This window comes from Eleutherodactylus coqui, chromosome 2 (assembly GCF_035609145.1).
Source record: "Eleutherodactylus coqui strain aEleCoq1 chromosome 2, aEleCoq1.hap1, whole genome shotgun sequence".
Classification (NCBI taxonomy): domain Eukaryota; kingdom Metazoa; phylum Chordata; class Amphibia; order Anura; family Eleutherodactylidae; genus Eleutherodactylus; species Eleutherodactylus coqui.
Window position 1 is genome coordinate 84,484,461 of NC_089838.1, and position 26,245 is coordinate 84,510,705.

At 42.2% G+C, this 26,245-nt stretch overlaps 1 protein-coding gene across 4 annotated transcripts in view; it reads left to right on the forward strand.

The window, feature by feature from the left end:
• Positions 1–26,245, forward strand: part of DBN1 (drebrin 1) — a 94,816-nt gene that overhangs the window by 60,070 nt on the left and 8,501 nt on the right. The window contains exons 2-12 of one of the 4 annotated variants that reach the window (XM_066591159.1): positions 2,221–2,276; positions 3,925–4,037; positions 5,140–5,214; positions 7,227–7,373; positions 8,115–8,213; positions 8,748–8,899; positions 10,382–10,445; positions 10,520–10,603; positions 12,011–12,116; positions 13,324–13,964; positions 21,951–22,053. In XM_066591159.1, the coding sequence (XP_066447256.1) occupies positions 2,221–2,276; positions 3,925–4,037; positions 5,140–5,214; positions 7,227–7,373; positions 8,115–8,213; positions 8,748–8,899; positions 10,382–10,445; positions 10,520–10,603; positions 12,011–12,116; positions 13,324–13,964; positions 21,951–22,053 (1,640 nt within the window). The remainder of the gene's footprint in view (positions 1–2,220; positions 2,277–3,924; positions 4,038–5,139; positions 5,215–7,226; positions 7,374–8,114; positions 8,214–8,747; positions 8,900–10,381; positions 10,446–10,519; positions 10,604–12,010; positions 12,117–13,323; positions 13,965–21,950; positions 22,054–26,245) is intronic. The other 3 variants (XM_066591161.1, XM_066591160.1, XM_066591162.1) reach the window with 3 other exon arrangements.

The following is a 26,245-nucleotide window of genomic DNA, read 5'->3' on the forward strand; positions in this document are numbered from 1 at the left end:
GGAGCCCGGCGGCTAAGGTGCTTGCAGCTTAGAGAGTAGGGCATTGGGGAGCTAGCATGCCTGAAGGACAACAGCGGAGAAAGGAGTCAAGCGCACAGCCAAGACAGGAGCCCAGCCAATCAGCAGCTGTGGGCATACCCTATACCTACCACAACACAATCCTCTTTCTGGTGGAGACCAGATGCATCACTAGCCATTAGATGTATATGGGGCGAACCTTTTGATCTTGGTGGCTCTGGACAACCGTTTAATTTGTGGGGGGATGAGGCTTAAGTAGTAGATTTCAACTACATGATCATTTTGTTCTTGGGGAGATAAACTGCTTCCAGATGTGCCTAGCAGCAACATCTTTCTCCGCTCTCTACCTTCTTCAGACAAGGACACTTGGCCAAGCTGAGTGTGCATGTTTATGGGTGTTAAGCGAGATAACGGTTCAGCAGACTGTTATCTAATGTGTATGGCCAGCCTTTGAGAAAGTGATAACTAGACAGACCTCTTTTTGGATGGTGGTCTAGTCATTATGGTGCCTTATGGGCCAGTAGGCACCACATACTGTCATCTCATTTACGTTTTGGCATACAGTTGGCCAAAAGATATAACGTGGCTGTGGCAACCAAACCCCACTGCATTGTAGATTGCATATGGTGTTTCAAAGGGATTATTCTTGATTAGAAAAACATGCCGCCTTCTAGAAATTGCGCCACACCTGAAGACAGCCTATGTGTAGTAGAGCGGTACCGCTCTGTTGACTTCAGTGAAGACCAGCTGCAATACCAGACTCGCCCAATGGAGATGTGGTGATATTTTTGGAAGGAAGCAGACTTGTTTTTTCTAATCCTGGAGAACCCCTTTAAATGTTTCCTCAAACTCCAACTAATTAAATCAAGGAAATTTCCTTCTCTTCATCCATGTGTCTTCCGCCCATACAAAGGCTTGTTTGGTGTGTATTGTTTGATTAATGCACTTTACATTGTTGCGATGTGGATGCTCCATTTCAGAACAGGAACACTACTAGTTTAACTTGCTTCCTATTGATTGTTTAGTCTATCCTATACATTAGTTTTCAATTAACTTCCTTGGCACCCAGTTATGGCTTTGCCAGTACATAGCTAAAAGGGGTATTGTCAGGATCTGAATTGTGGTCAGTGGTTTCTATGTAAAAGCATAATCATTCAGTCCATTGCAAATATTTTCCAAAAAGTCCTATTGTGGAGGGGTTATGCTTCCCCTCCTGACCACATTTCAACACACACTTCACCATTCATTGCTACTAGAAGCTACCTCCAGTAGTTCTCGGCTTGTTGGTAGAGTGTGCGCCAACATTTGGGCTATTTGCCGCAATGTTGTGGCTCCCCTCCCACATCTTATGGCCCGGCTGAGCAGTTATCAGGGCTTCTCTGCACAACTTCTGACTGTCACTGTGCACTGCTTGGCTGTGAGATCAAAGAGGTTGATTTCAAGATATGGACACATATGTTGGACCTAAGCAAGACACACGGTACTCACTCGCACAACATATACTGTATCGGGAGTGAGTTTAGGTTTACCGAAGAGATTAGGTGTTGTATGCCTATCTTCTGCTGTGCACTGCTGCTGTTACCACAATATACCCAACAGACTTTGGAGGTGTGACATCTTCAGCAGCGCACAGGAGACGACCGGCGCCTATAGCAGAGAGGAGAAGCAGTGTGCTGCTGGGAAATGTAGTTTCCCAGTGGTCACATGGTATGAGGAGGAGGAATGGGCAGACTGATTGGTGAAGGAGGAGGCAAACGCAAGGAGAAAAGGGGTCAAAAATAAATTTCCACTTGCTTTGTGATTCCTGCAATTTTTGGAAAAATAATTAATTCAAGGATAACCCCCTCTAAGTTAAAATGCAGTGAACAGTGGATTGATGTTTGCACGGTGTGGGGGGAAAAAACCTTCAAGAAGCTACTTAAGGCGATCGGTGTCCTTACATTCCCTTTGACTGATTGTGATGTGCATACAGTGTGATCGCAGTGACTCTATGTTACTTGGGTTCCTTAAAATTGAGAAATCATTTCCAGGAGTTTGTTTTATGGTAAAAAGGTTGAGAATCCAAATGATTTTCTGCTCCAGACCCTGCGTTGTTTTGAGATAAAGAGGACCCACGGACCTAATGGGGTGACTTAAATTGTGAACAACAATATGAATAGCTATATTGTAATTTGAATTAAGGCTTTTTTTATTCTTCTTCAGGGCATTGTATACATATGAGGATGGCACAGATGACCTCATCTTGTCAGCAACAGGAGGTAAGTGGCTAAAAGCGTTATATTGTAAATTTGCTCTGAGCTGGACCTTCTCTACAATTCATAGCTAGAAAGCTGTGATGACACCCCTATAATTATATTTAATTAGCCTCTTATTAAAATGTTTTCCTGTTCTTCTGGAATACAATATCTCAGGATTAGGAGTTTTAAGGAGGTCATCCAGCCTTTAAAAATTGATGGCTTGTCATCAGAATAGGCCATCAATATCTGATCGATGGGGGTCTACCATTTGGGATGCCAGTCTACCATCTGATTGAAGGGGCCACAGTGCTGGTGTGAGGGCTGTACCCTCCAATATTTACATCTTAGCATGAACCTGTTTGTACTCTGAACACCATATTTATAGCTGCTATTTTGAGTACTACAGCTTATCTCATTCACTTCGATGGGACAAGCCTGTAGTACTTAGAACGATCGCTATAAATATGGTGGTCTAAGTGCGAACAGGTTCATGTTCAGATGTAAACATGCAAGAGGCTGTGGTGTTCACACCAACATCATGGCCCCTTAAATCCCAGAATAGGGACCCCACCAGTCAAGTATTGATGACCTAACCTGAAGATAGGCCATCTCTCTTTCTTCTTTTTTTTTTTTTTATTTATTTTTTTTCAAGGCTAGATAATTCCTTTAAGAAACTAGATGGCATTGGTTCCTCTGGGATAAATTAAACTACAGATTTACCAATGTGTGTTGCCTTATGTTTAGGATTACTAATACTGGTAATTTTCGGAGGATCTGGATGATCATTAACCCTTTCCAATCCACTGTCTGACGTCTAAAGACATTCTGATTGAAGGCTGTACAGCTCCGATGTCGGAAGACGTCTGGCAGGGTATTTTTACTGTAGAATACTGGTCGCTGTGTTGTCCGGGCCTCTTCAGCATGTCACATACTGCAGTACTGGCTCTAGCCAGCAGATGGCGCAATTGTATAATGGCAGAAAGAGAAGGCCTCCTAGAAAACCCTGAATCCAAAATTGGATTGCAAAGGGTTAATAGAGATGAGCGAGCATACTTGCTAAGGACAATTACTCAATCGAGCATTGCCCTTAGCGAGTACCTGCCCGCTCGGAAGAAAAGGTTCGGCTGCCAGCGCCGGTGAGAGGTGAGTTGCGGCCATGAGCAGGGGGTAGCGAGGGGGAGAGAGAGATCTCCCCTCCGTTCCTCCCCGCTCTCCCCTGCCGGCAGCCGAATCTTTGCTCCCGAGCGGGTAGGTACTCACTAAGGGCAATGCTCGATCGAGCAATTGCCATTAGCGAGTATGCTCGCTCATCTCTAATCATTAATGTTTGTAGGTCATATTGGTTGCAAGCAAACCAAGTATCTAAAACTGCAGAAGGACATATTCTGAAGTGCATGTAACCAAAATGTTGTTGACTGTACATAAGCTCTACCTAGTAAGTAAAAATACATCCATTTTACAAATGGGTAACAAATAAACTTGTACTACTGCATATGATACTGTCAAAAAGTCTCCAATGATCCTTGAACCGCTTTGAGTGTTCCTTGAGTTGCTTTGTTGCCTAAAATCAATGCGTGAAATGACTAACTCTGATAATGAAACGTTTTTTGTTTTTTTTTCTTTATCGTATTTTCCATTTCTTATAATACTACATTTTGAAAACTTCTAGCTGGAGGATTACCTGACCTCGCGAGCCACTTTGAGAACCAGAAAGTGATGTATGGTTTCTGCAGTGTGAAGGAACCCCATGCCGTGCTAGCTCGATATGTGCTTATCAACTGGGTGAGGAACTTGCCCTTATTACTTCAACTGAGAACATCTCTTACATAAGGTTGTTTTTTACATGTTACTTGTTAGTTCTGCAGCACCACATAATACATATATTACAGACTGTTCCAGGGATGAGTCTTAAAATTGTCTCGGAAAGCACTTTTATGAAACGTATTGCATCGATCAGTCTTCCAACTTTACTAACTTTATCTGTTCTCGATAGCCATACCTAAAGGGTATTGCCATCATAAACCTTTATGGCCCTCTCCATTGAAGTATGTGGAGTTAGGGTGATTTCACATCTGGTTTGGGGATTCTACTTTCCCCACAGCCGAACGGCTCCATCTCTGAATGGAACCGAACAGCGCCGGACGAACCCCATTGACTATAATGGGGTCCATCCACTTTCCACCTAGCTGCCTGTCTTTTTTTGAACCAAAGAAAAAGTGCTGCGTGCACTTTCAGTATTTTCAGCCGCATCTGTGCAGGTTCCCACAGATGTGAAACTAGCCTTAAAGAAAGAGTTAGGCTCTGCTGTCTCTGCACTTAATTCTGTTGATGTAAGGGACAGGCCTGGGCATTGGCAATGCATATTGGTAGACTGAATATGGTTTTTTTTTTAATTTCTCCCCTGAGGATCATTCCACATTCCATCATGTTGTGTAATTGGGAACACTTGTAAGAAAATACATATCTTCTCATTACCCCGCATACCATGGTAGCATTTACTGCCAACTGCTGACAAATGCTGTATGTGCCATAAGCATTCCCAGAGATGGGACAGATTTCTGCTGCTGGTTTTTATTATCATAGACACAACCAGGATAGTTTCTAAAATGTGCATTATCGATGATGATTATCTCTAGTCGGCTATACTGGTGTATACTACACTAGGTAATCTAGGGTATTGTCATAATACACTATTCTGTATACATTCTAGTCCTCTCACCTGCTGAGCTGCTTGTTCACTCCCTTATATTCCTCTGGTCTATGGTAGATGCCACTCTTCATTATTACATCAGTCATAAATACTTTTTTTTGCTAAAAGCCATAAATGCTCTGCTTTAGTTCTTGTACCTTGGTTGCATACATTATCCCTGTGTATCGTTATCAGGTTGGCGAGGATGTACCTGATGCCAGGAAATGTGCATGTGCTAGTCACGTGGCGCAGGTGGCAGACTTTTTCCAGGTGAGTTATGTATATGTGGTTTTACACGTGGATAGATGGTTGGCTTGTGTAAATAGGAAAATGATTTCTCGCTCATTCACGCATGGCATTACTCAATTTGTGCAAATATTGTTCAATTGTAACTTTGTTTTCCACAACCTCTTAGCAGTGTACTGTATTTCTTGTACAAACATGTATATAAATCAGATTATTGTAGTTTGTACAATGGAAGTAAAGTTATAAGATACTCTGCTGGTATTCTCCAACGATTACTGGTCAAAATCCTTTTCATCCTAAGCGTATCTGGAGAATAAATTGTTTAACTCCATGTGATCGTACATACAGTAACCAGTATCGATTGTGTGATATTCACTTGTAACATGTTATATCCTATAATTTGTCCTGTAGTACTGCCATGTATCTTTAGAGAATACCTGTGTGTGCAAATTCAAGTTTCTAATCACAAATTATAAATGAGCACTCTGTGGTTTATAGTTTCATTCACCTGTAGGCTTTATTCATTTCAGTATCGAGCAGAATAACAGAAGACTTGTATTACTGCAGCCCTGTAAGCCCTGTTTAGACGGAACCATTATCGTTTAGAAATCGCTCAAATGAATGAAATTGCCAATGTTTAAACTGAATGATCATCGCTCAAACAATTGAATGACTAATGAGAATCATGAGGTTGTCGCTCATAGTTCAGTTTCAGCCGGCATAAAAACCAGTTCTGGCTCATACACATGGGATATGATACACAGCATGAGAACGGCATGGTTTTGCAGTGAGAGTTGTGCAGTCTAAACGGGCTGCCCGAGCACAGACAGGCTGGTGATGTCATCAGCTCATTCGCTCAGGCAAATGAATTGTGAAATTCCTGCCCCATGTGTAAAAGGGCCATTACTTCCTCCTTACTAAAAGACAGAGGCAGAAGGAGACTGCTAGATACAGGCAAAATGACTTGAATATTTTATCCAACTTGGAAATTACAATCTGGCCATGTGTCTGTAGAGAGAACCTAGTAGCTAATAACGTCCTGTTATTACTGCAGCATCATGGGGACTGCTTGTCTGAATCAGTGTCAAACTCCGTCTCTCTCCATGCAGTGTGAAAATGGGAGGGTGAGGTAGCAGAATTGTTGACAGAGTGACCATGACCGGGCTGCAGCTCCACTATATTTGTTACATAGACACATAATTAGCTAGGTGGAAAGATCTGCTGCTCTAATAGTACACTGTACAGGATCAAAGTACAATGTGAACTTTTAATTTTCCATTGGAGGTACATTTCAAGTAGGTAGTGAAACTTATTAAAAGTACTTAAACTTGTAGTTAATTATCCATCCTCTGGCTCTAAAAATTTCAGAATTAGTCTACTATTAGTTTCTCATGTCAATAGACTGCTATGTGTAGATGTTTGTGGTGATCAAGATTCTGTATACATTTGCTTCCCCATTAGGACAATCTTCTAAGTGACTTGACCTTCATTAGGGGCTCTGTTTACTGAAGTGTCTTCCTTGAGAAATCTTTTAGTAATTTTTTTTTCGTATCTGTCCTCATTCAAAACTTTTTTTCTTTTGAAAATTATGTTTTCTCTTAAAGTTTTCAATATAAGGAAACCGAAGAAAAGGGAACATTTTCAAAACAAATGCAAAATAAACCATGGTATATATCCAATATGGGATTTAGCGAAGCATGGTTTGAAGTGGAAGGCCGACCTTGCTGCCACAATAACTTTCAGTTTTTGAATGTTCTCCAATATATGTTTGTAACAATTGTCACTTATTCTGTAGACCATAGTGACACGGGTGTGTGTAGCATGATGTGCTAACTCTTTTTGTGTATTCCCACTTTACTGTATGCGGTGTGTTCATTGACTATTATGTCTTGTTTGTCTGATCCCACACTTGGGTTGGGTTGTGTTATCCTACTACTATCCTCTTTTATGGTTTGGATCTTATTAATCTCCTTTTTTATTTTACTCCATTGTATAAGTGTTTGCATTCCTTGTAACTTTAATTCTTTGTTATCTAGGGTGTGGATGTTATAGTGAACGCAAGCAGCGTAGAGGACATAGATCCTTTGGCCATAAACCAGCGCCTATCTAATGGTTCGGGGCGGCTGGCAAGTCCAGTCTTGCAACGACTGCAGCTCAGAGATGAAGGAACTGCAGATCCTGTGGTAAGCAAAACCCAATATGCTGAGTGTGTAATGTAATGTGAAGCTGGCCATAGATTTTACTATTATCATTAATAATGCAAACCATTTTTACAATTGCAAACTTTACTGCAAATGACTGATATTATTGAATCTTCTCTCACTGGTCACACAGCTTAGGTTGCTTTCACACCTGCATCGGGGATTCTATTTTCCTTCATCATTACGTTAGCAGAAAGGGGGAATCCCCTGGCTGAACTGGTCCGTCTTATGACTGAACCGAACACAGCCCATTGACTATATTGGGGTCCTTTCAGTTTTCATTCAGCTGACCTGCACTGTACTGGATGAATAGGTCCTGCATGTAGGACTTCTTTTTTTCGTTTTTTTTGTGCCGGATTTCTGACGGAACCTTCTAAATGGACCTACCAGCGCAGATGTGAAAGAAGCCTTATTGTACTAGATGGGGTTCTTTTTTTTTTTTTTTTGCTAGGGGTAAATGTAATGTATGTATTCAATGAGAAAATGTATGTGGGCAGTGCAAATGCAATGGGGTAAAAATCGCCTATCTTGTTTTGGTGTCCCTCCCCTACTAACCAGCTCTCTGATTTTTATTTAAATCCTAACTCTCCGCCTCTTACGGCATCTGTATGTGGCCTGATTGTTAGAAGAATCACAACTTGCAATGTGCTGTTATTTACCAGTGATTACGTTTTGATGTCTGACGGTATCCTTTGTGGTCACTACCTATGTGGACACATTTAGGTTTTATCTTCTCTTTCGCAGGGAACCAATTACCAGAAAACAGACGCAGCAGTGGAGATGAAACGTATCAACAGAGAACAGTTCTGGGAGCAAGCAAAAGTAAATACCCCCTTATCTTAATAGTCATTGAATGCACATATTTGCCCCAAGGTCCTTCTGTCTTGGCATAGTCTTCAGCATTGTGCAGTAACAGCATAGACTATAGCTCCAAGGTCCATGACTTCACCATGTTATATTAAAACAAAGTCCTTTCTGCAGCCAAAGTATAATGGATTTGGCAGTATAACACTCAGGTTTTGAAGGCGAGCTCTAGAGAATACGTTTCAAAACTCTCAACCTCATGGAAAATGAAGAAGTGTTTGCTCAGTTAATGTGCAAAGATGATGTCAAGGCTGTTTTATGCATTTAACCCCCCCCCCCCCCCCCATTGTACACTGTTTTTATAAAACAATGTGGTCGTCCAGTGCATACATTATAATGGCAAGAAATTATCTACTTCTTGGTCCAAACCGCTTTCCTTCCTGTTACTTCTTTTACTTGGTGTCTTTTTTATCATTAGTGTTAAGGCCCATTTTGACACAACGATTATCGCTCAAAATTCTCTCTTACCTACTATTGATATGTTCTTGCTAGAGAGAAGAGGAGGAAAGGAAGCAAGAAGAAAGGCAGAAGGCTCTTGAGGAAAGATTACGCTTTGAGCAGGAACGTATGGAGCAAGAACGAAAAGAACAAGAAGAACGTGAGAAACGTTACCAGGAAAGAGAGCAGCAAATAGAGGAACACAGGTACCTACTTCCTTCTAAGCAGGGCATCTAACTGATTTAATAAGGCAGTTTTCAAAAGCCTCTTTAAGGGGAATGTATCATCAGAAATCGGGGTTTTATAGTAAATGTACTGTAGTCTGCATGTTTTAGGCCCTGTGATGATGTCACCATCATGTGATCAGGGGTGGAGCTCAGAGCCTCGGTGACTGATCACATGATGGTGACATCATCAGACAGGTGTTCATTAGTATTTTGACACCGGATGAAGAGCATCGTCTCCTTATCTTTAACCACTCAGTGCCGGCCAATACCCCTTTTTACTAATAGGCTTTAAACCTGGACATATGTCTTGTTAAAAGGGGGCTTGGCTGACTGACAGCCAGACTCCTGCTCTGTTAGGGCTCATTCACACTGACGTATTGCGTATTCATTTCACTTTCCGGTATTCAGACCTGTATTTTTTTTGTTGTTTTTTTTATGTGTGAAAAAAATCGCAGCAGGTCTTATTTTGATCTGTATTATGGACTGAAATAGCTGATTGAAGTCAATGATGGTGCACAAATTCACTGTGTATTTATGCATGAAATCAATGGACCTGCTTGTGTTTTTTGGGGGGGTTTGATGCATAAAAAATGCAGTAAATATGTGCACAAAAAATGCAAATCGGGGCCAGATATGCAGGGAATACACTGTTTCGGTACGTGAAAATGCTGTATATATTCACAGACTGAAAATTGCATTCGCCCATGTGAATGAGCCCCTAGAAGTGAAGAAACCTCAGACCCTGGTAGTTTAACTTATGTGCTGTAATCAATAGCAACTGCAGCATGTAAGCAGATGACAGAGGGAAGGGGGTCCTACTGCCACCCATCAGCCCCCCTTAATGCAGTCGCAAGGTACTAATGGGTCCCGATGACATCCAGATGCCTAACAAAGACCTCAATGTCTGTCATAATACTCATCCTATTAGACCTTGTCTCCGGCAGAGTCTAATAGGCTGATGTCAGAGGCATAGTAGAATACACTATAGAGGCCCCAAACTTTTGTTAGGTAGGGTTTGATTCTGTAGAACACTTTTTTTGGTCCTTAAGACACAAGATCGGCCCATCAATGGGGGCCAATGACAGCTGTATTAAACTGCTGAAAGCCTAGGTAAGGTAGGATAGTCTCATTATGCATCTTTTCTGGCCTCTTGAGGAGGAGGCTGGCACATCAAAGAGACTAACAGTCTATAACATTTCTCTGTCAATTATGAAGAGACTGTAACAGTCTATAACATTTCTTTGTCAATTGACTCCTATTAATTGCACCTGCCATAAGGCACGCACCCCTTGATATGTTGGAAAATGCCAGAACCCAAACGGACTCTCTTATAATCGCCCTTTGGTTCCATCATAAGAGCCTTAATTTACAGCTGATCTTCTGCTATGGCTAATACGTCTCCTGTAGATGTACCATTAACATCGCCATCATTCATGCTCATGTTCTCTATTGCACTTGCAGGAGGAAATTGCAAAATGAAGAAGCAGAAGAGGCAAAGAGAAGATCACAGAGCAATTCCATATTTGTGAGTGAATCTCAAACCCTAAGGCCTTTTCCACTCCTTTTACATAGCCAGCAGTGCTTTATTATTGCTAATAGAACTGTCTGTTTATACCCTGCCAGATGGACCAGAGGGAGGATGAGGAGGCAGCGGAGCTGAAGCGGACAGAAAGTGAAGTGGAGGTACATGTTATTTCTTCTGACTGCAGTATGGAATTGCTCTTTTGATATGCAGTTTAGGCCATTATTTTGTCTGCTGTGGATGAGTATATTGTAATCTAGTGGTCAACAAGAAGAACATCCTGATCCAGTTTTGAGAATCTGAACAACTGGATCTAACAGCTCTGAAGAGAAATGTAAAAGGGTATTCCATCCATAAGAAATTTTCGCCTAATCACAGGATAGGGGATATATGCTAAATTAGTGGGGGTGGGGGTGGGGGGGTTAGACTGCTAGGACCACCACCGATTTACCAGAACATCAATGCTATATACTTTGAGTAGGCAAAGTGCATGCTCGACTGCTGCTCCATTCAGTCTTTTCCTAGCCATAGTCTTGTAGCTTGGAGGAACGGGGTGGGGGGTTGGGGGGGGGGGGGTACAGTGGTCAGACTCCCACAGATCTAGCATTTCTCAGGTATTGCTGCTGACTGAATACCCCTTTTTAATAGTTGATGGATACTTTCCAATTAAATACTACCGTATGAGCATTTCAAACGATGGTCTTAATGTTCTTTCTGCTGGCACGCTATGTGCATGCCTCTTCATATATTAAGCAGTTCTATGCATCTGCACACATAAGCACATACATAGAAGTGTACACCAGATCCGATTTGGGGTACTATTCTGGTATAACCTATGCAGAAACCGTCATAAATGATGCAACTCTTTTTTTCCCAACTGACAGGGAAAAGTCATAAGAAGTTTTATGCCACTAGGTCTTAAAAACCATTTTGACAAAATGTGCAAAGGTATCATTAAAGGGCTATTTGAGTTATTGATTTCATATAGTTTGGGGCTCCCCATACCCAAAATCATATAAAATTAATATAGTCCCTGTGGTGACGGACTGCCACTTCGGCATCTGACCATTAATATCACCGGTCTAGAAGGCCTGGTAATATCCTGTAAAGCTGTCACGCAGGCTTCTAATGCAGAAGCCCTGAGACAGGTTTATGAGCTGTCACTGACATCCGTATCCGTCTTCTATTGACTGTAGCAGTCACATGGGTAAGTAAACCACATGGCTGCTGCAATGCTTGTAACAGTGGACCGTTATAATCACTATGACTAGCATCTGGTGGACAGTCGTGGGTGCCAAGCATTTACGTAGTTACAAAATTGTGGTGGCCATCATGGACGGCTAAAAACTGAACCCGGAACAGGCAGATCATGGGGCTAGCTGGGAAGTTCAGCTGAAGTATTATACTTCCCTCCCCTTACAGTCCCATGTCAGAAGTTTTGTTCTGAAACCAGAGGCTCACTTCAACAGCTTTTCCCCATTGTATGTGATGAAGGCCCATACTTTATTAATGATACATGTCATAAACTTTACTCACAAACATATCTTTTGTCCCCTTTTTTTTTACAGGAAGCTGCTGCCATTATTGCCCAGCGTACAGAAAACCCCAGGGAATTTTTCAAGCAACAGGAGAAGGGTGTAGATGTCAATATTTCATTGCTAGCTCCTCGGACCGGTATGTCTCAAGGAAAAAAAAAGACTATAATATGCGATTTCATGGGTCCCTTCCCGCAGCTCCCTTTTTTATTTATTTTTTTACTACCATGTGTGCCAATATGTCCCAAACAAATAATAAGGGGGGGGGGGGGGACCACTGAGATCAGAGGATTGCTTTGTTTTCATACTCTTCAGCTCTCTGCTTCAGGTAATAGAAGAATAACCCAATGGTGGCTCCCCCACACTTACCCTAATCTGACATTGGAGAAGAAAATTTCTAACAGAAACAATCTTTTTAGGGGAGACCTTAAAATGCATACTTTGTCCCAAAATGACTGAAAATCATAAGCGTATTAAATATGAAAGCCTACTTTTCTGACAACACTATTTCAGAACGTTTGTTCTCAAACTATGGATATCCTCAATCTTATCTGAAAAACTTTGTCGGATAAGCACAATCAAACATGTGCCTCCTACTTTGGGTAATGACTAATGGGATATGTGGATACCTTGAGCCACATCTACAAACTATTTTACGCCAGTTTCATGCATTAAAAAACATGCATATTTTAGCACGTACGAGTATTTGCACAAAAAGTTTGCAGCTTTGTTCGAACCTGGTATACATTTCTCTATAGGCTCTGGGAGCTGCCGGGGATGTGCCGAATACGTAAAGAGCAATGTGCCTCTTCATATATTCAGTGCTCCTGGGAACATTGTACCAAGCATGCCACAGCAGAAGCTAGACTTTTCGCTTTGACTTTTAAAGGGTTTTCCGTATCCGTCATTTGCAGTCCTCTTGGGTTGCACCTTGCCTACAGGATGTCCTATGTACCTTGCTTTATTGGTACATTACACATCAGCTGTACTGATCTTTGTGAAGTTCGAATGAAATTCAGCAGCTTTTTAGAGGTCTCCAAAATTTTAGATTTTAACTTAAACTGTAAAGTTTCTATAGAATTTGTGATTTTGTGGATTTTTGTATGTGAGTAGTAATGTTTTGCTGTGAGCACCTTACAGACTTTGTGAGCTGTCCGTTACACTGTTACGCCTTTTTCTGCATTCTATAGAAAACATATTTAGCTTCTCTTTCCATTGGTGAAAAAATTAACTTTTTAATTTTGTCTTTCTCAACGCATTCCCTTTTTGAAGATGATAAATGTACTTGGCAATACTCTACTGTAGGTTCTGTTTCCCTTTAATTGATGATTTTTCTTCCCTTGCAGCTGTGAGAAGTTCCTCAGAAGCAGGACCACCTCGTAATCCTGAGAAGGAACGTCATAGCAGCTTGGGTGAAGAGTGGAACAAAAACCTGAGTTCTGAGCAGACTGTCCAGGACGGTGCATGGGAGCCTCAAGGGCTCAGTGAAGATGTTTTTATGGAGACCAGGGATGAATATGCTGGATTCCCAGCTGCTCCTCAGTTGACAGGGAGTGAGGAAGAAGCTGTTATGGAGCTGGGAGAGGTTGACTTGATGTCTGATGCTCATCCCCCTCCAACACAAGAAGTTCCTAGTCTTCTTGATCTGTGGCAGAATGATGAGCCTCAGGATACCACCTGGACAGATGGCAATTTGATGACATCTCATGAGGACATCCAAACAGAGCAAAAACCCCTTGGGGAAACAGAGGCATGCCCTCCTGTCCCTGAGGATAATCTTCTGAACTTTGAGGAGCTACCACAGCCACCCCCTACCTTCTGTGACATGGAGGCGGAGGAGGATCCCCAGAGTATCATTCACATTGAGGGTCCTCATCAGATGACTCTGAGCTATCAGCATGCGTTGCAGGAAGCTTCTTGTCATCAACCAGAGCTTACAGACTCTCTTCTCACAAATGGGGAGACATCTCAAAGAGAAGGAACTCAGGTTTGCTACAGATTTTAATATCTATACCATTTTTATTTAACAAATCTGTCTTCCCCCTAACCAGTTCAAGACCGGTTTAAAAGCTATAATGTGGTTTTCTTTTCTTTTTTGATGTGATCCATAGGGTTTTATTTTTTTCACTGTTAATATATATATTATTTTTAAAGAAAATTTTTTTAAATGTTCAATTTTTGTTTTTATAGTTTAAGGCACCACTAAAATACATTGTGTCACCCCTTTTTGTTATGGACCATTTTTATAGGGGAGGTATAGTTCCGGGTCATTTAGGGTAGGGCTTTAGTTTCTTGGGACTTGGTGTTCATATTTTTCCATGTCTTTATTCTTGAATACACTGTTTACCACATAAGGTCAAAAGAACTTTTTGTGGAAGTATTTTAACAATGTTTTTACATTGCTGACATGGCATTACATACTGTCCCCAGTTATAGGATAATTACAGCCCCCCAACATGCACTATAATGCTCATCTGGGTCTGCAAAGATCCAACAGCTCAAACATCTAACACCTGATCATATGATCACCGGAGGTTGAATGTAGGCGGTGTTGCTGCTTCCTATATTCACCGCACTTGTTAAGCGCTGTATTTTCTGCAGTTTAGGGAAGCAGAGATGACAGCCGGCTCCCCTCTTCCCTGGTTCAATGAGTTTTATGCAGCCGCAGAAACATTTTAAAAAGTCTGCAGAGTTACATGTGAACCAGCTAGAGTGCTAAAAACATTGAGAGGTCTGGAAGTGATTAAATACAGTTTTGTATACTTATTCTTTGCTCCTTATAAAATACAGACTCATTCATTATGGCCACCAGCTACAATCCAGAGTAACCGCTGGGTGTCGCAAGGACAGTAGCTGGGAGGGACTCATTAAGGTGCTGGTAGGTTGTCTCGGGTATCTGGAGCCATGCTGACTGCAGTCCATAACAATGTTGCTGGAGGGTGCGTGGAGGAGGATTCATAGAGAGCACTCAATGATCGAGGTGGTCCCACATATGCTCAGTTAGGGGAATTATGGGCCAGGGAAGTACATGGAAGTAATGGTAGTGCTCTTCCAACCACTGTCAGACATTTCTTGCTGTGTGAAATGTCGCATTGTCTTGCTGGAAGATCCTAACTTTCCCCTGTAAGACAAACCGCGTCTATGAGGTGCGTGATCTGCAAGGAGGGATTCATAACCAAATTGGCTCAGAGTGTCCACATGGATAAGTGGGCGCAGAGAATGCCACAAAAAAATTCCCCAGACCATAACGCTGCTGCCACCACCAGCTTGTGTTCTTCCAGCAATGGTTGAAGGGTGTTTTGTTCTCTGATATATCTTGCCTGACACGCCAACATCTATCCGTTCAGTGAAGCAGGAGATGTGACTCATCAGAAATGGCAAACCTTTGCCAATCAGCTGTTGTCCATTTCAGGTACTGCCATGCAAATTAAAGCCTTTTCTTCCAATGAAACTTTGTTAGCTCAGATGCAGTGACCATTGTTAGGGGTATTCCAGGGCCCCCTATAATATGTTGCTGGGCTCCAAATTAATAGTGAATGTAAAGCAGGCCTGCAGAATCAGTGACACACAGACAGTTCGCTGTATTAGAAAAAATTCTAAAGTTTATTCTAAAAACATAGACCTTTATGGAGAAAGAAAGGGAGTGGCTTTATACCAAAGTTGTTTCTCACAGATGGCAAGTGTAGTCATGAGAAACAGACATTTCATTGAAAAACAGACAAACAATACATGTTTTCACTAAACTTAAGACATAACAATTATATATGCCAGCCTAAGAATCTGCTGCACTAGTGATGCTGGCTGCACACCTAGACAATTCCTATCTCAATTTGTAAAAGAGAATTGGGCTAAAGGGCATGAGATGCTGAAAGGAGACAAGATGGACAGTTAAAACCAGAATCTTAACACCATCTGTCTGCTACAGAGCCCCATATGCAGTAGGGTTTTAAACACATGCCTAATAGCCCCCTGGTTCACTTTTATGGTGAACTGCGCAACTGCAGCCTATTGGTCTGCCCTCGTGCACCTTCATATCCAATGTCAACCGCACACATCAGTGGCACATGGTGCTCTGCAGTTTCTACACCTGTTATTCCTGATGGTGCAATTTGTCAAGTCATCTATGCTTTTTCACCACATTAGCATGCAGACCGTTCACAAACTGCGCTGTTTGAGAAATACCTCCACCCTTGGCCCGAAAGCCACAATAATCACCCCTTTTTGCAACTCTGATAAATCGCCCCTTTAGCCATGTCAGCAACAAGTGATTATATACCCACCAAGCCAGCCCACCCACAAGTCACTTCCTTCATGGGCTACGCACTGTCATCATTGAAAGTAGAGGGTGGTTATAATAATGGTACTTGACTGAAGTTATTTAGTTCCATTAGATATTTGTATGACATTGCTGTTTCCTGTTATAAAATCGGTCCTTTCGTCTATCCTTGAAGATGGTCAATCCTTTTGTGTTGCAGTGATTCGTCCTAAAGTAGCCACATTATGGAATGTTAATTGAACCTTCAACTTCTGTAAATTACAGGGCTTACTATTAAGTTGGACTTGACGTGTGATCATGCTTCAGAAGGTCATCAGATCTTGACATTTCTCAGCATCTGTCCCACTTATATTGAAAGTAGCATGCTAAAGCCAGTGATAAGATTCACTGTGGACCAATATTATGTGTGATTCATCATGTAGGCAACATGAGAGCCTGCAGGCAAGTCCTGTATGTACATATCATATATCTAGGGAATAGAGGAATGGTGGAATGGCTCTGTTCTCCATTATTCTAAGATGGGGTACACCTCATTGGTTTTCTCTTCACTGTCTGCAGTAACTTTGAAATTTAACTACCTTATTTTCATATCCTTACTCCTTTTTGGGTAGTGACTGGTTTACCTGGCTTAGTCTAAACTTGCCTTCATTAAATAATGCATGCTTAGAAAATGCTGAGTATTTATGGCCCAGGAGCTGTGGAACGAAGATTTGTGGAAGGATGAGAATTTTTACATATGTAATGAGGTGAATGCAACTTCCTCAAAGGACCACGTGTCTAATTTTACCATAATACGCCTTATGTGTCATTTGACCAAGCAGTATAAAGACTAACATAGATCTGGAAATTCGGCATGCTTGACGTTGCAGCCTTTGCTGATTTGAAAACTAACATTTTTTTCAGCAATTTTAATTTTATTGATCTGAATTACAATTTATTTCTAATTTTGCAAAGATTATCGATTTTTATGAGTTAACTTTATGCCTAAGGCCTTGCTACATTGTGCAGCTCCGGTGATATGTATTATGCATTGTTTTAAGCAAATCCCAGGAATGGATGTATAAAGTGGCTTACCAGTCTGTGTGTCGTTTAGCACTAGCGTTACAATCCTCCAATGTACATTCGTTAGTTTTGTATTTAAAAGGAGGTGCCCTCACTTTATAAGGCACATGGATGTCTTATAGAGTAGCCCGCCCCCCCTTAGCGTAGCTATAGCAGAGAACAGCCATGAATGACTGAATTCACGCAGCCTTAAGGCTGGTTTAGACGCAACGATTATCGGTCAAAAAATCTTTTGAGCAATTAATTGTACTTTTTTAATGTTGAGCGATCACCTTGTGCTCCAAGCAGAGGATGCAGAAGACAAGTGGGGGGGAGGAAGAGGAGGGCGCTTGTTTTCTGCTTCCAGCTGTTCCCCGCTTGAAGTGCCTGGCTGTTATACAGCTGAGCGCTCTGTGCTGGGGATTAAGAACACAGCTGGACAGCTGTGTTCTTCATACCCCACCTGTCTTCAGGGTGTGGGATACACCTGAAACAATAGTATCAGCTGTATCCCACTGTGAATTCCTGATGAGGCTGATTGTTGTCTTTCAGCATGCTGAAAGATCAGCGATGGCTTAATGAAAACTGCAGGATATCAGTGAAGTTAGACACAACGATTATCGCTCAAAAATCGTTGTCTAAATGGGCCTTTAGGTGTGTTTCACCCAAGAAACTTGAGTGCAACTTACATTGACCATCACATGGTCATATGTCCATGTGCTGTCCAATTTTCATGGACCCTGCACATTGTATATCCAATTCTATCCTGAATTGAATGGGAATAGGACATGCAGCATTGTTTTTTCTCACATGGACAGTTGATGTGAAAAATTGCTCACCTGAATAGCTTCATAGGATATTGTGGGGTAATCTTCTGTCCTTGGAAACCCTGGACAGTGCATGGCCCATACATACGGCCATTTGAATGAACCCAAAGAAAATGGGAAGATCTAACAATACCACAAAATTCCATACAGCGCCACCTATTAGAAGGCAGCATTGTCAGACTTTTTAGGCAAGTCTTGTAACATTGACTAGGAATTGTAAGTGAAAGCCAGAAACCTTACACAGACTGGCTCATGAGGGGTAATCGCTCCAAAACAGCTAACATTAACTTGCAGGAATGCTGCCTTCCAATAGGTGGCACTGCAGAGCTATTGTTCCATCTTCTCATTTGCATACTTCCCAGAGGAGCATGGATGGCCTTAAAATTCTCCTCATACCTTATATGTGCTCTCCTCTAAGGAGAAACTATACCCTGGGGGTATCATTCGCCAAACCTTGGAGATCAGCGTAATGCTATTGAGTCTGCATTTAAGGGGATGTCTGAGTTTTAAAAGATAAACTGCAATAAATGTTATAAATAGAGAACAAACCATACTCTGCCTGTTAAATCCCCTGCCCCTCCAGCGGCAGTGGTCTGGTGGTCCCGGCGGGTGTTAGTTTATTTTTCTACAGAGATGATGTGCTGTACATCCACATGAGCACTGCAACCAATGACTGGCTAGATGACTGACCAATGACTGTTTAGATGTACGTAACAAGACTGCCAAACCAGTGATCATCCGCAACCAGGTAAGTGGGTGTACGGCACATCATCGCTACAAGAAAAGTAAACTGAGACCCGTGGCGACCACCAATGGCACAATGCAGGTTCTAGCAGGTGAGGAATATGTATTTTATAACATTTATTACAGTTACATAAGTATATTAGGCTGAAAAAAGACTTGTGTCCATTCACTTCAGCCTATTACTCCCCTCCGCCCCCCATGCCATCTCCAATGTTGATTCAGAGGAAGGCAAACAAAAAAAAACAATGAGGGTAGAAGCTAATTTTCCTCGATTCAGGGAAAAATTCCATCCTGACACCCAAGTCTGGCAATCACAATAGCTCCTTGGATCAACAAGCCTTCTGAAGTAAGAGGTTGTGCAGGGTTAGAAAAACATGGCTGCTTTATTCCAAAAACAGCGCCACCCTTGACCATACGGTTGTGTGTAATATTGCCGCTTGGCTCCATTGAAGTTGCACGGGAGCTAAGCTGCAGTTCCACGCACAAGCCTATGGACAAGGGTGGCGCTATTTTTGCAGCCATGTTTGTCTATTCTGGACAACCTCTTTATACTGTAAAACACTCAGACGACCTCTAACATAAAACACAAAGTGTAGAATACAGGCATATGTACAGTAACTATTTCCATGTCTATCTTTAACTGAAAATGATAGATATTTGTCCCTGATATTTGGGGAATGGCCATGTTTGTAGATGGCTACAGATGGAAGAATTCCCCACAGTTCATTCCTACATATTTTTATCTTTGAATGCTAGTTTAGAAAGTGGTGAGCAAAATATTTGCCACAGTACAGTTTTCCTTATTGAATACTATTCCTAGATTGCCCCCCCCCCCCCCCCCCAGTGAAACAGATGGTATCGCTTACTGCAAACCACAATAATGGAAAATGGTAAAATAAGTGCAGTGTGGAACCTTAAATCTAAGATATGATTAACTATAATCTCTATGCCGGCGGCTACTATGGTCATATCGCCTTTTTGATAGGAATCCGTTGAGAAAATCTAAAGTTCCCTTTATTTTTTTTTCTTTCTATTGACCCATTTCCTCCAATAGCTGATCGATCAGATGGGCACTCATCTGTCCAGCCTTTACCCGGGCTGCTCCACACTTTATATGGTGTGAACGATGGTTCATGCATTTATTTACACAGGGAGATGTGCAGCTGACAACGAGCTTTTGGCTTGTTCATTGACTCATCGGGTTCAGCTACAAACAAATCAACATTCAGGCAAAAGAGCATTTCCACGAACACTCATGTCACGTGAAAGGCCTAAATGCTATCCATGTTTTACCTTTTCCCTGGCATGCCAAGAAGCGGTCTATATCTATCCATACTCATTAGACAACTGTCAGCAAACCATGCTCATTTTGATGAGATTGGTCAAATATTTAAAATGTATAGCCGTCTTTCTACTCTCCCCCGATTGCAGATATCTCGAGAACGATGGTTGGCCATGTTACATTTCAGCATGTGCGTTCCTTTCTTCTCATGGTAGATAAGGAGAGGAGTCTGGCAGCTACTTGTTTCCTTCTCCCCGCTGAAGAAGCATTCCTGGCTGGCCAATCCAAGTATGCAGAATCGGGAGGAATGGCTGTTGGCCATACTAGTATTCTACGACCGCTCTTTCAAGTGTATGGCCGGTTTAAGAGTCACCTTAGACGTAATCTCGGACAATTCCACTGCTTTCTTTGGTACCTGCTGACAATGTAACACTTCTGGGTAGCCAAGCTTGATGTTCCCAGCTAAACCTATGAGTCACTTGACTCCTCTGTGCGTCACTTACTGCTCTCTTTACAGATCGGATCAAAGCTTCCAAAAACAACCGTGTTAATTAAAGATTTTTACATTTTCAATACATCATAGAATATTGCTGTCGTACAGATGCTGGTGTGTGTAGGGGGGAGAGGAGTGGGGGACGACAAATTAGGGGAGACCGTAGCTTTAAAGGAAGCTGTCAGCAACTATAAACTCCATAAACGTAAGTTGTGGTTCTTACAGTTTAGGCGATGGGGAGTCCTGAAAGTTGTCTCGTACTAGCCTGGTCGCCCAGTTCCTGTAGTGTTCCCTGCATGTCATCAGCTTGACTTTTTCTGCACATACATCTCTCATTCACTTCTGTGGGAGGTGTGTGCACTTACTTTGCCAGAGGGCCCTTGCAGTAATTGGGGGACCAGGTGAATATAAGACACAGCTCCCCGACTCCCCATCACTCAACTATAAGAACCATAACTTAGTTTATAGTTGCTCACAGGTTCTCTTTAAAGTTATGGTGACTCTAATCTTGTCATTCCACAGCTTGACGAATCTGTGCGACAACTACATTTTATGAAGGTTCCCTTTAAGTGTTCACTGAGGGTTTTTGACTTTATCTATAGCTGATGGTCTTTTGGTTGTATGTTCAGGTTAAGGTGTTATTACACGGGCCGTTAATCGCTCAGATTCCCGCGATCCAGCGAGAATCTGGACGATTATCATTCGCAATAACTGCATGCACCAACTGAATGCCGAAGGAGATGTCATTCACTTCTCATTCATCGTTTAGTTTCTGCATGCAGAAAACCAATGATGAATCGGCCCGTGTAAACAGGCAGTTAGGGAAGGCAGTGGCAAACCACCCCTCAAAAACAGCCTGCCAAGAAAACCTCACGATGTGACGTCATCCTAGGAGTCGGTCATGACTCGGAGCTCACACCAGGGGACTCTGCCTTGCCTAAACAGGCAGTATCACTTATGAATGACTGCCTGCCTACTGTGAATGGAGGTGGGCTTGCCTGAACGATCCCCAGACGTCTCATTTACATTCACTAGCGATAATCGTTCCTGTATAAAAGCCCAGGAATAATCCTCGCTGGGACGATCTGTCGGGCATCTCTGCCCGACAGATCATCTTGTGTAAAGGCCCCTGTAGTCAGAGGCTTGAGCTACATGCATGGTAGTGGCAGCCAGGCACCAGCAGTACAGGGGAGCATGTAGCCATAGTCTGCTTATTCCACGACCTTCATATGAATAATGTAAGGGACAACGTATTTCTGATCTTGTACGTCTTGGACTAATAAAAGCTTCTTGTCTTTGCTGCTTTCCAGGCAAGTGAAGGTTACTTTAGCCAGTCACAGGATGAAGACTTTGCTCAGTCCGATGACATGTCTGCAAAAGCGCCACCACCAGTGTTTTACAACAAGCCACCAGGTAATAAATCATTTTGTCAGCCGAGGTTATTTTATTTCTTTTTCCTCAGCCAAATTCTCAACGATGTGAACTAAATGACAAGAATGGAGGTCATGTCTATAGCACTTTATTACTGTACAGAAAGTCTACGAAACTTCTGAAACCGCTAGGATGCAGAAATGATGACATTATCCTCCCACTAGAAAATTACATGGGTCGGATTGCATCAGCGCTTTCCACACTTGTAGCTGACTTCTACAACTTGGCTTCCCTACGATACGTCCATGCTTTTACCTCATAGCCCTACAGCAGAGGTTCGAGAAACCTCAGTCAATTTAATTCCTCATATGCTGCAATCAAAGCTACTCATACAAGAGAAAAGGCAAAAGTGGATGGAGAATTCATTTGTTCATTTCCCAGGGATGCCTTGTGACTTCATATATACCCTGCTTATAGACTGCAGACTGCACAGGGTCCACTGAGTCTCTGATGCCTGTTATAATAATCTTATCGGTATACGATATACTTGCATACAAGCAGGGGCGTAGCTAAAGGCTCATGGGCCTGGGTGCAAAAGTTTATCATGGGGGGGCAACTTCTCTTAACTCAACGCAGGGGTGTAACTTGAAACTTCTGGGCCCCAATGCAAAACCTGTAACAGGGCCCCCAACTATAATGCTTTATTTATAGTACTGGGCTCCCTATATGGAGACGACAGGCCTTATGGGCCCCCTAAGGCTTCTGGGTGCAACCGCATCCCATATAGTTATGCCAGTTCATACAAGTATATGTGAGTACATTTATCAGTGTTATTAATACTTTTATAAAACTATGAACTACAAATAGGTTTTCATTTGTAATGAGAATTGCTCATGCGTTGTTATGGCGTCCTGTAGTGTACATTTAATTTTTTTCTCAGCCACCTCCACCTAATGTGTCCAGGGTTGGTGGTCACACATGCTCAGTGGATCCTCCCCTCCCCCCCCCCCCTGCTGTGCAGGTGTCATGGCAACCTTCTAAAAGGCTCCAGGGCTGCCTTGGGAAACTGCCCATCAAGCCATCCCCTGTGGGGTGGCTTGGTAGGCTGCCTGTGAGAATGCAGTATGATGTAATGCTATAGCATTACATCATACTGCAGGAGCGATCAAAGCATCGCATGCTGTAGTCCCCTAGGAGGACTAAAGGAAAGTGTAAAAATAAGAACAAAAAAGTTTTACTGATTATTTAAAAAAAATAAGTAATAAAAGTTAAAAAACAAAAAACAAAACCTTTTTGCCATATTCGCAATAAAAAAATTAAAATAATGAACCAAAAATACGTGCTTGGTATCACGGCATCTGTAAAAGTACGATTTATCAAATTAACACATTATTTACCCCGCATGGTGAATGTGGTCCGAAATGAAAATAAAACAAAAAAAAAACGCCGGAAATTTACTTTTTTGGTCACCCTATCTCCGAGAAAAAATGTAATAAAGAGCAATCAAAAAGTCAATTCTATGCAAAAACGGTACCAACGGAAACAACAGGACGTACTGCACAAAATGAACCCTCAGTGAACTATGTCAACGGAAAAATAAGTTATTGTGCGCAGAAAATGGACACAGAAAATAATTGTTTTTTTTTTATAAAGATTTCATTTTTTACAAGTAGTACAGCAAAAAAAACCCCCTAAGTTTGGTATCGTAGTAATCGTACTGACCCATAGAATAAAGTTATCATGTCATTTGTGTTACAGTTTGAGCGCCATAGAAACAAGACGCACTGAAAGATGGTGGAATGTGGTTTTTTTTCCCATTTCTCTCCACTTAGAATTTAAAAAAAAATTTCAGTTCATTATATGGTACAGTAAATAACACCATTAAAAAAATACGACTCGTCCTGCAAAAAACAAGCCTGCATACAGCGACGTCGATGGATAAATAAAGGAGCTATGATTTGTTAAAAGGGAGGCGGAAAAAACGAAAATTGAAAAGGCAAAACAGCTCCGTCACTAAGGGGTTAAGAGGGAATTAAAGTACAATAGGGGGCTCCATAAGAAATGTAAAAAAAAATAAGCATATAATTTTTTTTAAAGTTCTTATTGGACATGGGAAGGCCTGGAAAAAAAATGAAAAATTGGGAAGCCATTTTTTTATGTTCTATAGTTTTAATACCATATTATTTATCATTGGGAAAAATATATTCTAAACAGTTTTTTCCAATTGTTTCCAGAAAAAAATGGCTTAGGAAAATAAAAACCTGATAAAGAGCTCCAAATCCCTAGTAAAAAGGCAATTTACCCCATTACAAATCTGCATGCAGTAAACTAGTAACTTCCCCTAGTGGTGGCTGTGTGCATGCACAATTTTTGCACTGATGGAGATAGCTCCATCTTAAAGGGGTTGTCCTGCGAAAGCAAGTGGGGTTCAGCACTTCTGTATGGCCATATTAATGCACTTTGTAATGTACATTGTGCATTAATTATGAGCCATACAGAAGTTATTCACTTACCTGCTCCATAGCTAGCGTCCTCGTCTCCATGGTGCCGTCTAATTTCAGCGTCTAATCGCCCGATTAGACGCGCTTGCGCAGTCCGGTCTTCTCCCTGGTGAATGGGGCCGCTCGTGCCGGAGAGCTGGTCCTCGTAGCTCCGCCCCGTTACGTGTGCTGATACGTGTGGAATCGGCAATGGACCGCACAGAGCCCACGGTGCACCATGGGAGAAGACCCGCGGTGCATCGTGGGTGAAGATCCCGGCGGCCATCTTAGTAAGGTAAGGAAGAAGTCGCCGCAGCGCGGGGATTCAGGTAAGTACTAAACGGTTTTTTTTTTTAACACATGCATTGGGTTTGTCTCGTGCCGAACCCCCCTATTGAAAAAAAAAAAAAAACGTTTCGGCGCGGGACAACCCCTTTAAGTGTTTATAGCAATAACCTAGTCATAGAATGTGCCATAAAGGTCTGAGTGTTCACCCAGAAGAAAAACAAACACAGATTGCAATTGAAAACTGCAGCAGAAATCAACACCTTAACATAACTCATTGTGATGAATTTTGCTGATTAAGACCCCATATACACTGAAAGATGATCGCTCAAATGACGTTTTAACAGTTTTGAGCGATCATCTTTGCAAGGTCTATAGTAGCTAATTAGCTACTAAAGAGCTATGTAGATGAAGCGGGATCCCGCCACTATTGCTCAGCGAAAAATACAACGGTTTTGCATAAGCAAACAGCTGTATTGTTCTCCGCGCTTACAGCTTGCGTCCCACTGTAAACTACCAGTGGGACACGAACTGAAAGAATCTTATCAGCGCTGCCGACTGCGATAGCAGCCTACACCGCTGATAAGAGTTCATTGCTCAATTCTAGAAAACTAGAATTGAGCGAGGAACAAATCGTGCATGAAAACTGCACAATGTTCGTGCATTTAGACACAATGGTTATTGCTCAAAAGACGGCTTTGAGCGAATTTTGAGCGAGAATCATTGTGTCTAAATGGGCCTTTACTAGAGATGAGCGAACGTACTCGTCCGAGCTTGATACTCGTTCGAGTATTAGCGTGTTCGAGATGCTCGTTACTAGAGGCGAGTACCACGCGATGTTCGAGTTACTTTCACCTCTGAGACGTTAGCGCGCTTTTCTGGCCAATAGAAAGACAGGGAAGGCATTACAACTTCTCCCTGCGACGTTCAAGCCCTATACCACCCCCCTGCAGTGAGTGGCTGGCGAGATCAGGTGTCACCCGAGTATAAAAATCGGCCCCTCCTGCGGCTCGCCACAGATGCATTCTGACATAGCTCAGGGAAAGTGCTGGTGCTGCTGCTATAGGGAGAGCGTTAGGAGTTATTTTAGGCTTCAAGAACCCCACTCAGGGAGAGTGCTACTGCTGCTATAGGGAGAGTGTTAGCGTCTTCAAGAACCCCAACGGTCCTTCTTAGGGCCACATCTGACCGTGTGCAGTACTGTTGAGGCTGCTTTTAGCAGTGTTGCACAATTTTTTTTTTTGTATATCGGCCGTGCAGAGCATTGCGTCCGCAGTCTGCAGTCATTGTACAGAGCATAGGGCCAGTACTGGTGAGGCAGGGAAAGAGATATTCAGGCTATATAGGCAGTGGGCTTTTTCCCGCCAGAGGGAAACAGTATACATAATATTATACGCTGCCTACAGTATCTATCTGCTGGGGGTTGTAGTCCTAATTAATACGCAGCTAAGCGTTACAGCAGGCTTGCG